Source organism: Piliocolobus tephrosceles, chromosome 15 (assembly GCF_002776525.5).
Source record: "Piliocolobus tephrosceles isolate RC106 chromosome 15, ASM277652v3, whole genome shotgun sequence".
NCBI classification, from domain to species: domain Eukaryota; kingdom Metazoa; phylum Chordata; class Mammalia; order Primates; family Cercopithecidae; genus Piliocolobus; species Piliocolobus tephrosceles.
Window position 1 is genome coordinate 44,597,249 of NC_045448.1, and position 13,491 is coordinate 44,610,739.

General features: G+C 35.6%; 1 protein-coding gene across 3 annotated transcripts in view; it reads left to right on the top strand.

Moving 5' to 3' along the window:
- CAMKMT (calmodulin-lysine N-methyltransferase) overlaps positions 1-13,491 on the top strand; it is a 416,779-nt gene that overhangs the window by 28,130 nt on the left and 375,158 nt on the right. For all 3 annotated transcript variants that reach the window (XM_023223811.2, XM_023223810.2, XM_023223812.2), the window contains exon 3: positions 2,203-2,267. In XM_023223811.2, coding sequence (XP_023079579.2) covers positions 2,203-2,267 — 65 coding nt within the window. The remainder of the gene's footprint in view (positions 1-2,202; positions 2,268-13,491) is intronic.

A 13,491-nucleotide genomic window follows, 5' to 3' on the forward strand; every position in this document is an offset into this window, starting at 1 on the left:
TGTCTAGGTCTCTAGCAAGACTGGGGAAATTTTCCTTGATTATTCCCCTAAATATGTTTTCCAAGCTTCTTCCTCAGGAACACCGATTATTTTATTCTTCAGTTTGGTTGTTTAACATAATCCCAGACTTCTTGGAGGCTTTGTTCATATTTTCTTATTCTTTTTCTGTTTGTCTTTGTTGGATTGGGTTAATTCTAAGATCTTGTTTTTGAGCTCGAAATTTCTTTCTTCTACTTATTCAATTCTATTGCTGAGACTTTCCAGAGCATTTCACATTTCTAAAAGTGTGTCTGAGGTTTCCTGATGTTTTGACTGTTTTTTCTTTGTGCTATCTATTTCCTTGAATATTTCTCCCTTCACTTCTTATATTTTTCTTTTGGATTTGCTTGCATTGGGCTTTGCCTTTCTCTGGTGCCTTCCTGATTAGTTTAATAACTAACTTCCTGAATTCTTTTTCAGGTAAATCAGGGATTTCTTCTTGGTCTGGATCCATTGCTGGTGAACTAGTGTGATTTTTTGGGGGTGTTAATGAGCCTTGTTTAGTCACATTAACAGAGTTGTTTTTCTGGTTCCTTCTCATTTGGGTAGGCTCTGTCAGAGGGAAGGTCTAGGGCTGAAGGCTGTTGTTCAGATTCTTTTGTCCTGCTGGGTGTTCCCTTGACGTAGTACTCTCTCCCCTTTTTCCTATGGATGTGGCTTCCTTCCTATGAGCAGAACTGCTGTGATTGTTGTCTCTCCTGGGTTCTAGTTACCCAGTGAGTCTACCTGGCCCTAGGCTGGTACTGGGGGTTGTCTGCACAGAGTCTTGTGATGTGAACTGTCTATGGGTCTCTTAGCTGTGAATACCAGCACCTGTTCTGGTGGAGGTGGCAGGGCAGGGGAGTACAATGGAGTCTGTGAGGGTTCTTAGCTTTGGTGGTTAATGCTCTGTTTTTGTGCCGGTTGGCCTCCTGCTGGGAGGTGGCGCCTTTCCAGAGAACATCAACTGTAGTAATATGGAGAGGAACTGGCGGTGGGTGGGGCCCTAGACCTCCCAAGGGTATATGCCCTTTGCCTTCAGCTACCAGGGTAGGTAGGGAAGGACCATCAGGTAGGGGCAGGGCTAGGCATGTCTGAGCTCAGACTCTCCTTGGTTGGGTCTTGCTGTAGCTGCTGCTGTAGGGGATGGGGGTGAGATTCCCAATACCCCCTCTTATAAAGAGACCAGTCACATTGCTTTAGGGCCCACCCTAACGACCCTATTTTAACTAAATTACCTTTAAAAGTCCTATCTCTAAATATAGTCACCTTTTGAGGTACCAGGGTTAGGGCTTCGGCATAAGAATTTGGGGGAAGTAGGAGGCACACTTCAGTCCATAATTCTATATATCATTTATGACAAATTGTAAATGACAAAGTGAATGTTGAAGTAAATGTTTATGAATTATCAATGGTTATTATAAACTTTTATAACATTCTAAAGAACTCCAGCTGTAAATTATATGGGAGAGAATGTAGAGGATTGTAGATGGATTAGCACTAATTTGTTTTTTCCCTGAGAAACTCAAACTCTATTACCTATTGCACAATTGAGTCTATTTGTATATAACAAAGAGTATTTTTCATAGGTATTAGTACAATATCAATGTCAAGTCAAATATTTAAAAGAGTTAAGTGAAGAGGGATTAGAATTAAAGGTGTTAGAATTCAGATTAGTGGGTAAAAGATACAAAAACTTTGCTCACTGACATTCATAACTGCCTGTAGATGGAACAGCAGACCTGAAGATTGGCTAGTTCTTTGTGACTGAAGTTCTGAATTTTTTGTGCTGTTATAGAGTAAATTTATGTATTGTTGAGTGTGGTTCCGGAAGGTGATGATTTTTCAACTTGAAGATTCTCTATACTGTGTGGGTTTTTTGGCTTTAAAAAGGTTAAGAACTTCCCTTTATATAATGAAAACACAACAAGTAAATATTATTTGTTAGTACTTTAAGATGTAGATTTATCATTTAAAAAGTCTTTATGTTAAATATTCTGAGGACCATACTGTTATGTCTTTTCCTTCTCCCTCTAGTGGGCAGAAAATATTCTTAAAATATAGCATGGAATAATTTATTGCTATTGGTTGTATCATAATATACAGTCTCAGTCTCAGCTTTTTTGAAAACTTAAAGTGTTAACTTTTCAGAATCATTAAAGCAAACGCTTTACTTCTTTCTAGGCATAATAGCGGATCCTTGAATGTTGAAGATGTCCTTACCAGCTTTGACAATACAGGAAATATTTGTAAGTTATACATTTACTCTATAGAAATATATTTAGTGTTTTACAAAGTGAATTTATAGTTGATGTTTTCTTCTCACTAATATTTATTATACTCACTAAATGTATGCATATATATATAATAGAAAGTTTTACTGTCTTCAGCTGCAAAATAAGCCTTTTATAAGGTCCACCGACAAAAATGGGTTACTGCAGTTTTTACACTTTGCAGGTGTGTGAGAGAAAGAGAGAGAGAGAGAATGTAGGTCAGAAAGGACACTGGACACCGAAGTACTGTCCCTTTTATTTTTGTTTAGATTTTGACCTCAGTTAATTCAATAGTGGGGCTGTTTCTTCTTTCTTTGCTTTGTTTTGGGTGATTTCTTTGCCATTTCTTGCTTCTTTCACTGTAGAATAAACCTAGAACATATTTTTCTTGATGCTACTATACATTAATACCAGAGTGCTTTTGTTTGACGCAGTATTACAATATTATAGAATATATTGCCTTTTCATCGAAGCTTCTGATTAAGTGGTGATAGATTTGTCCACTGAGAAAATCACTTAAATATTTCTTATAATTCTTGTAATTAATTTCATGTGATGAAAGAAATCAGCCAAGAATACTTTTATGTCACTGAGTTAAACAGCATACCATCATAGGAGCTATGGACTTTTTATGTTTTTTGTATAGGACTTTTCTCTTAAGATAGTGAATTGTCAATGAAATATGACCATTTTAAATGTGAAAATAGTACTTATACTCTTTTTCTCAAAGAAAATTTCAGAAAAGTTAACTATTGTCTGAATTTAGGTAGTGTCTTTGGCTTAACAATGTAGCTTTATCAAATGAATAGATTTGCATAGAATTATGTTCAGTACTACTCAAAAGTACTTTTGTTCTTATGTCCACATTATGATAAGCTTTTGATTTTATAGAAAAATACTTATGATTCACTAAGGAATCTATAAATGTCCTTAAATTATCCTAAATACCTAAAATAATATAGGTTTCTTTTTCATAGATAGTGACAGATGTGCCTTTTAGTTTCTTTCTTTCTTTCTTTTTTTAATTTTCCAAACACCAGCTTGAACCAGAATGCCTTTTAGTTTCTCCATGTTGGCACTTAGTGAATTCTTTCCCACTTAGGCATATCTCATATTTTTATTAGGTCTGGGCAAGGACTGGGCATAGCATACCAGTGATGGTTGAGGATACATACTCTTTTAGTTCTGGGGTAATGTTAAATATCATTAAGTCAGGCTTACACATACGTAATTTCAGAAAACGATTCTAGAATGTTAAATGTGGAATTTTTGATTCAGTAATGTAAAAGTCAAGTATTATTCCCGGTTGACTCAGTATGAAATAGGGCCCCTAGCTGGTAGCATTATGTAAGATAAAAATAACTTCCTAAAGGCATCAATTATTATTTTAGGCATGAATAACTGTCTTATCCTTCTCTAACATTTTTTCCCGTCAACTTGTTCCATACCCCATGTTGTTGTTGCATGAACAAACGGAAAGGTTGCATATTGAGGGTGTTTTTTTATTGTTGTCTGTTGTTTGGTAGAAAAGTTTAAACTTTGGAATGACACCCACCTGCATTTGACTTTTGGCTTTGAAATTCATCTTGAGCAATTTGTGTCATCTCTATGAACCTCAACTGTTTTCATCTCTTAGGACTAGCTATATTATAAAGAAAGTACATAACATACTGCATGGCTCAGAGTTGATATTCAATAAATGGAAGCTATTAATTATTAGTGGCGATGAGTACCTATATAACCTCTTTTGTTTTTTTTTCTAATAAAGAAGATAATATTATTAGGGTTATTCTGTTTTATACTATTTTAATTGAACTAACAAGACAGAAAAATTAGATAAAATTAGCAAAATAGCTGTTTATTAAAATGCCTCATTATAAATATTGTCTTAAAAACCTGAATATATTGTTAAATGATAGAAGTGGTAACAAAAATAAGACCTATTAAAATATGTTGTTTTGTGTACTTTTTATGTTTACTCTTTTTATTTTAACAGAAAAATCTATATAAATGTTTCATTTAATTATAAATTTGTAAAGTCCTGTTCCAATAAAGTAAATATTGATTATGACTTTTACATAATCTTGGATGTAAAGTAACCATGGACTGAAAAAGTGATTTTTCACTTGATGCCTCAAAAATTTGATTTTATTATGCCAATAGTGATATTGAGTTTGTGACTAGAAAACCCAGCAGAGGGCGCCACAATCATAATTCTTTGTCACAGCCCAATATAATTAGGATAAATATCTCAAATAATAACCCTAAGCTTTTGCCATGTCGACATATGAAGATGTGTCTAAATATTTCTATTTGATTTATTTATAATCTAATGTATTCAGTAATTCAAGAATACAAAAAAAAAGATTTTTCCTGGCTGATTTTTTAGTTTAATTTTTTAAAATAACAGTTTAATTTTTCTACCTCTAGCTTTAAATAAAGAAGTACTTTTGATAGAGAGCCAAAGTTCCATACAAGAGTATCAGTTTGGAAATCACCACCATGGTAGTACATTAAAGGACAATTAGAATGAGGAAAAAAGTTTCTAATAGATAAGAGAACCAATAGATGGAATTATCTATTTATTTTAGGAATTTGTTTCTAGGTTAATAATGCTTCCTGGTAATAGAAAAAACAGCTTAATTAAAACATTTTCTAGTCACAAAAACCTGATATGTGTAGATAAAGTAAAAACGGTGTGGTCATGGTTTAGTAGAACCATTAATTTTGATTTTAAATTCATTTTGAAAATCAGGGAATGGTTGTATTCATTGTAAATTTTCAAAGATGAAAATATCAGTCTTACCTTCTGAATTGGTTTATGCTCTAAGTGAAAAGACATGGAAAAATCTCTTGAATTTTGGAAAATAAATGAAACCTCTAGGTAGCTTATTTCCTATTAGAAAAGATAATTTTTTTGTACTTACTTTTTTTGTTTACAAGTTTTGTGATTGTAAATGTATGAATTGCAAAGTGTTTTATATTTTTGAGGTAACTTTTCATTGCTTGAATTTCTTCGAATGTTGTGGGAAGAAATTAAGAGGAATCTCGTACAGAATGAATCACTTCTGCGTGTTGATTTATTGCTGTGTGATATATGACCCCAACCTTCTTTTTATGTATTTATATTTACTATGGTGGAAAACAAACCATTTTGAAAGTGCTTATCTTTAACTAGGAATAGGTATGTATATTTCATTCTTTGGTTTCTACTATTTGAGAACCTGCTTTCTTTTGAGATATCAAAGCTTCTTGGTCAGGAGGTTGTATCTACTATTGATTCATTGTGCCTGGAAAGACATGCTGGCAAGCTACCTAGGGAAAAGTAGAGGATGACATCTTTCACCTCAGATGAGGTACTGGCTGCTTCTGTGTTTCCTTTGATATGTCACTGGGATACCTTGGATAACAAGGGAGTGCTCTATAAGCATTTGTAGCAGATTTCTTGCTTCTGCTTTTTCTGTGGGGACGGGCTCCTTTTCTAGCTAGTCCTCTGACCTCTAGTCAAAGAAGCCACGCCATGCTGTCTCTTCCAAAATCATTTTCCTTTTCTCCAAAGTCATTTCTTTCCACTACTGAAAGGAATTTTTACAAATGTAATTCTCCACAGTGCTTACTTGATCCAAATTTGGATATCATAGTATCTAATATAACTATTTGTTGTTTATAACATCTCATCTTGTGCTTGGGTCTGTAATAGATTCATTTGAACATTTTTAGCACATCATCCTTCATTTAGTAGTATGAACAGAAGTGTTGGTACTTCATATAATTTATTATAAACTATGTACAATATAATGTATATAATCTTATAAAGGATAGGAGGTCAGTAGTTATATCATTTCAATAATTATCATTGTGAAACAGGATTCCTAGCAAATGTTGCAGCTTAAGTCTGGGGGATGTATTGGTAAAATTTCTCTACTATTCTTTGAAAAATTTTTTTTTTCCTGGTTGAGCTCCATGGCAGGACCCTGTGGTAGTTGGTGTCGCTTTATCTCCTGGAGGCATTTATAGACCCTCTGCCATATATACTCCACATGTGACAATGGTGATTTTTTTTCCCCCCGGTGAATTCTAAGACTGACCGGATTTTTTTTTTTTTTTTTTTTGAAATGGAATTTTGCTCTTGTCCCCCAGGCTGGAGTGCAATGGTGCATTCGCGACTTACTGCAACCTCTGCCTCCCAGGTTCAAGTGCTTCTCCTGCCTCAGCCTCCCAAGTAGCTGGGATTACAGGTGCCTGCCACCATGTCCAGCTAATTTTTGTATTTTTCGTAGAGACGGAGTTTCACCATGTTGGCCAGGCTGGTCTCCAATTCCTGACCTCAGGTGATTTACCCGCCACAGCCTCCCAAACTGCTGGGATTACAGGCATGAGCCACTGTGCCTGGCCTGACCAGGATTTTTAATGCACACAGCTATAGACTTTGCTTCCTAGTCGTCTGAGAGCAGGATCTGTTTGTCTGTTTGTGATGTATCTAAAACTGATCTCTTTTTGGGTAGTATCAGTTATTATTGAAAGAGAGACTCATTAAAATAAAAGCCAGGTGTGGTGGTATGTTCCTGTAGTCCCAGCTACTCAGAAGGCTAAGGCGGGATGATTGCTTGAGCCCAAGAATTTGAGAAAAGCCTGGGCAATATAGCAAGACTTTTTCTGTAAAAAAAGAAAATCAAATATTTATCTTTCTGGTTTTTCTAGAGGAAAAAAATTACATGTTTTCACTTTTTACTTGTATTCAGGAAACCAAAGGTAATAGTTTATTTGGAAATATGGTCTATATTTTTAGTTTTTCTGTTTCATTGTTGTTACATTATAAAGTTAGGGTTCGGAATGTTGGTGAAATTATCAAAGCTTCAACAGTGTCAGCCTGGATTTTCAAATGTTATTCTTATTCAAATAAAGATGTCTGTATATGTAGTGCATATGTATGTATATATGTATATGTAGATATATAATGCATATATGTAGTATATGTGTATACATGTACATATGCAGATATATAATGCACCTGTGTAGTGTATGTGTATACATATGCATTATATATCTGTACATATATGCATTGTATATCTATATTTATATACACATATATACATGTACACAGTAAAGTAGTTTGATTAAAAAATGAAAAAGTTGGCCGGGCACGGTGGCTCAAGCCTGTAATCCCAGCACTTTGGGAGGCCGAGACGGGTGGATCACGAGGTCAGGAGATCGAGACCATCCTGACTAACACGGTGAAACCCCGTCTCTACTAAAAATACAAAAACTAGCTGGGCGAGGTGGCGGGCGCCTGTAGTCTCAGCTACTGGGGAGGCTGAGGCAGGAGAATGGCGTGAACCCGGGAGGCGGAGCTTGCAGTGAGCTGAGATCCGGCCACTGCACTCCAGTCCGGGCGACAGAGCAAGACTCCGCCTCAAAAAAAAAAAAAAAAAAAAAGAAAAAGTTGGGTTTTTATGGGTCATTGCTCTATTTTTAATTTAGAGTGGTTATGGAAGGTACATGGGGTATGAAGTTCAGGTTTTAGCTCTGCTGGTTATTAGCTATGTAATTGTAGACAAGTCTTTGTACAAGTCTTAACTCCTTATGTAAAATTGAATAGGAAACAATAACTACTTTATAGTGAGGTGAACATAATATTAGATAATGTGAAAGTACAAAGTAAACTGTAAATAATATTTGTATTTTTTTTATTATACTTTAAGTTCTAGGGTACATGTGCATAACGTGCAGGTTTGTTACATATGTATACATGTGCCATGTTGGTGTGCTGCACCCATCAACTCGTCAGCACCCATCAATTCATCGTTTATATCAGGTATAACTCCCCAATGCAATCCCTCCCCCCTCCCCCCTCCCCATGATAGGCCCCAGTGTGTGAATATTTGTATTTTTTATGGTTAGTAATAATATCTGTCTCATTCTTGAGTTTTTTCAGTACCTTTGTTATCGGAAAATAATACAAGATAGAAGATGTTTTTGATGTGTGCCATTCTGCTTTAATATCATACATTATTTTGTTATGTGAAAACAGTGTAAAGCTACATAATTAAAATAGCGTGGCATTATTGCAGAAATACACATATAAATCAATGGTTTAGAATAAAGGGTTCACAAAGACCTAAATATATGTGACTTAACGTATGATGAAGATACAATTTCAGTAAGAGAGGAAAGGATGGATTCTTCAATAAATAGTATTGGGACTATTGCCTAGGAATTTAGGAAACTAATAAAGCTGACTCCCTCCTATATACTATATGCCAAAATAAATTTAATATGGGTTAAATATTTAATTAAAAATCATAACACTCTTAGATATTTCAGATGAATAATTTTAATATATTGAAATCAAGAAGGTCCTTCTAGGTGTGAGTCAAACACCATGAATGTAAAGATTAATAGATTGACTAAATTAAGATTTAAAGCCCCTTTATTCAAAAAACAGCATCAAAAAAGTTGAAATACAAATTACACACTGGCAATCATTATTTATGACATATATTCGCATGAAGATGTATTTTCTTTATTTTGTAAAGAGCTGTCACAAATCTATAACAAAAAGTCAATCTGAAAACCTGTAAGATAGAGAAAAACATAGCCAAAAAATTAATAAGAGGTATTTCACAAAAGAAATAGCAGTGTTCTATAAGTACATCAAGTGGTTATTTTACTAGGAATTGAGGGACTGAATTTTAAAAGTGAGATAATTTTTGCTTATCAGGTTGGTGAAGATGAAAGAAGTTAAGCAGTAACCAGTACATTGTAGGGAACTGGATATTCTCATACACTATTGGTGGGGGGGAGGTAAAATAATCCTGCTTTTCCAGAGGCAGTCTGATTGTATCTTTCATAATTTTAAATATCCATATCTTTCAACAAATAATTCCCCTTCTAAAAAAAGAAAAAAAAAATGAAACCAGGAGGGGCGCAGTGGCTCACACCTGTAATCCCAGAACTTTGGGAAGCCAAGGTGGGTGGATCACTTGAGGCCAGGAGTTCGAGACCAGCCTGGCCAACATAGTGAAACCCCATCTCTACGAAAAATGCAAAAATTAGCCAGGCTTTGTACTCAGTTTGGAAGTTAAAGAGTAGTTTTTCAAATGAAAATAGCATTATTTTTTTCCAGTTATAAAAGGAATACATGCCAATCCCTGCCAGGTTCAGGCGATTCTCTCTGCCTCAGCCTTCCCAGTAGCTGGCATTACAGGCACCTGCCACCACGCCCGGCTAATTTTTGTAATTTTTAGTAGAGACGGGGTTTCGCCATGGTTTTTTGTTTGTTTGTTTTTTGACACATTGTCTCGCCTTGTTGCCCAGGCTGGAGTGCAGTGGCATGATCTCAGCTCACTGCAACCTCTGCCTCCTGGGTTCAAGCAATTGCCTCCCGGGTTCAAGCAATTCTCCTGCCTCGGCCTCCTGAGTAGCTGGAATTGCAAATTACAATGTGTCAAAAAACAAACAAAGGAAAAACCATGGCGAAACCCCGTCTCTACTAAAAATTACGAAAATTAGCCGGGTGTGGTGGCAGGTGCCTGTAATCCCAGCTACTGGGAAGGCTGAGGCAGAGAGAATCGCTTGAACCTGGGAGGGATTGGCATGTATTCCTTTTATAACTGGAAAAAAATAATGCTATTTTCATTTGAAAAACTGCTCTTTAATTTCCAAACTGAGTATTTTTTTTTTTTTTGACTGAAAGCTATGATAAAATCTCAAATTGCTTAGGACAGCATTGTGAAAAAAAGGAGCAATTCATTTTACCAGTGAAAAAGTATACAATATTGACTGGGCACAGTGGCTCATGCCTGCAATCCCAGCACTTTGGGAGGCTGAAGCGGGCGAATCACAAGGTCAGGAGATCGAGACCATCCTGGCCGACATGGTGAAACCCCATTCCTACTAAAAATAACAAAAATTAGCTGGGCATAGTGGCATGTGCCTGTAGTCCCAGCTACTCGGGTGACTGAGGCAGGAGAATCACTTGAACCCAGAAGATGGAGGTTGCAGTGAGCTGAGATTGCACCACTGCCCTTCAGCCTGGGTGACAGAGCGAGACTCCATCTCAAAAAAAAAAAAAAAAAAAAAAAAAAAAAAAAAGAAAAAGTATACAATAGTTTGTTTTAAAATAATACTTTTCTTGAAGGAGCTCACAGCGTGTTAGATGTTAATGTTATTAGTCCCCCATTACACGTATGAGATAAGAAATCAGGGATCACATCATTTTAGCCCTTTTTTAGGTTGGGAAAGTACAAAGAGGTTAAAGTCAGTCAGTGGCAGAATATTGAGCTTTGGGCCTAGAACATTTATAAGTTGTGTTAGAAAATAAATACATAAGGTCATCAATGCCTTATGTGGTTAGAACACATGGGTAATGGTCAGCAGCCCTAGGATTATAGTGGACCTGAAAGCCAGTGGAGCGCTGATGTTATGCAGCACGACACTGGATTCTTAGTCCCTCTTTAGCATCGTAATGTACATGTAGCCTTTGATTCTTAGTCTGTGTTAGAATTTCTGGAGATCGGCTTTGGTTGCTAGATGGTAGTTTCCCTAGCCATGTGTCTCCAACTTCTTAATTCCACACTTGTCAGGACAGTTTTTTCTTTTGGCTCAAAATTGGGTAAGCATGCCCCTAATTCATAAACAGAGCCCTACACATTTGTTATCAATTATCAGAGAAGGAACAAGAAGTCTCTTTTTAATGTATTTTAAAATTTTCTATTTGAAATAAGAAACCGCAGAATTGGAATGGTTCTTTGACAGTTGAACTTGGTGCTATCGTGGGAACTGACTGAAATAAACCCCATAATCCTTTGTAGATTCATATGCCTTCATCAGTGCAATAATATAGAGAGGTAGTCCATGTCTTTGCCATAAACCTGCTAGTTTCTCCCTCCTTTAAATATCTAAAGGGATGTTCCTAATATAGGCACTTCCAAGTTTTAGCACAAAATATGCCAACAAAGTCTTTTTATTTTTCCCCTAAGCAAAAATACTGAGTAGTTTTCCTTTGTCTGTCTTTTAAATAGCTACCATTACTTTTGCATCCTTTGCAGTATTTGTCAGGAACTTTGTAAGTACTGTCCCGTTTAATAATCTTAACAACTTTCCAAGGGGTGAGGAAACTGATATCCAGAACAAGGTAATTTGCTTAAAGATTTAGTAGGTGGTGGCACAGGAATTTAACTATTCTACTTTATTTCTTAAAGGCTACATTTCTCCAAAATGGAGAGAAATGAAATTTAAAAGTTTGTGATAGGAATTGAAACTGAAAGTGGTAACTTGAAGGGCTAGAAAATAACTTTGGCAAATGGAATTCCGTGCAGCAGATTGTGTCTCAGAGGAGACTGATTAAAGGTCAAGGAAAAATGGGCTCTCCAGGGTTTCTGCAAGGTAGTTGACAATCTAATGGAGGAGGGATTTGGGGAGCGTGGAGAGGGGAGAAAGAATGCGTTTTTCTTTTAATAGTCTTAAACCAAATGCGGACTTTGTTTTATTTCAGTTTCTTTCTTTTTTCTTTTTCTTTTTTTGAGAAGTGCTGATTTTTGTAATGGTAATGCAATGGTAATAACAAGTTATGTTTTAACATAACCCCTTCTCTAAGGTACGTCTCAAGCTTATGGCTATATATTTTACAAGTGCTTACATAAACGTAAATCACACAAAGAGCTCAACTAAAAGGATATTCTTGATTTTAACCAAGTTGTTTGGATTGTGGATAGCCTTTCCATGGAGAATTGTTATATTTGGACATTTATATGAACTGCGTATATTGCACTACTCTTGTCAGTGCTTGATAAGAGCAAAATATTTGATGATTGAATGAATTTAGTGTTTGTGTGTATATACTCCATGTTAGAAACATATTCTCTTCTCTGAGCTTTTACTCTCCACTCAACCCTGAATATTTTCATTATATTCTGGGAGGTGGAAACAGTTTGCAGGAAGGAATAAGGAGAACTTTCCAATCATTCTGTGTGTATGAGATTGAAAAGGTGCATGTTTTATGTAATTATAGATATGTCACATGCTCACAAAATGCTTGTCCTAGTATGCTGGATCAGGTGTAGTCTTTGCTGTGGATGGTAAATTCATAGTTTGTCTTAAGCTTTTGCCCTTCCAGGGTGTTGAAGATCATACTTCTGTATCACTTAATTTCTGATTGACTTTCTACAAAAAAGTATTGTTTTTAATTGTGTGATAGTCAAACACAGACAAATAGTATTTTGGTTAATCCTGGACTTTGTTTTTATTTTAATATTTGGCAACCTAATCAGAATTTAGTGGGGATTGACTGGACTGCCATTAGATACAAGTAAGAAATGATATGTGTGGGATGAAAACCACAAGTTCTTCTCTGCTTGTGCCTATCCTCTGAATTTCTTTAACAGAGAAATTAGTATAACAAGAAATTTGTTGGGGGAGGGAGCATTGATTCTTATTGCCCTCTTTGATCTTTCTTTTATTTCCCACAGATTTGTTACCATTTCCTTTTTCCCTCTCTCATCTACTGCCATCTCACATTGCTGCTGGTTCTACTCCTCTTAAATACAAAGAATCAAGAAAAAAAATACTAAGAAAACAATTCTAACTCTTGTATCCATCATAAGAAAATTCTTGTCTTCCATTTTATCCCCTTTCCTTCTGATTTTGTCATGATAGAACTGAGGAAGAAGTCTGTCAAGGTAGGATTTTTCTTGCAGGAGGTGAGCCTGGGGTAGGCAGACTGGAGGAAGAAGAGACAGAAACAGACCAAGTTCTTTTAGTTAGGGTGACTATACAGCCTTGTTTGCCTGACATGGTCGCAGTTGTTCTTATCATAATTATTAACAATGCCTACTTTCACTACCAAAAGTGCTTTGATTTGGATGATAATTTATATGTGTATGTTTAGAAGACAAGGAAAGAGAAAGATTCGAAGCTTAATTAGTTATATTCATTTATACCCCTTTTCCTAGCATAGTACCTTTCACAAAGCCTGACCCGAGTGGTATTCAGTAAGTATGCATTGATTCATTTGAATCCCAAGTCATACCCAAACAAATCTGTTCATTCTACACAAGTGTATTTATATTTGATATATTAATATATTCTATATAACGGAGAGGTAAATCTAAGTTTCAATTTTAGATGACATATACCACAAGCCCTATAAACTAATAGAAACTGAGTTTAGAACACATACATATTTTATTTAGGTAATACA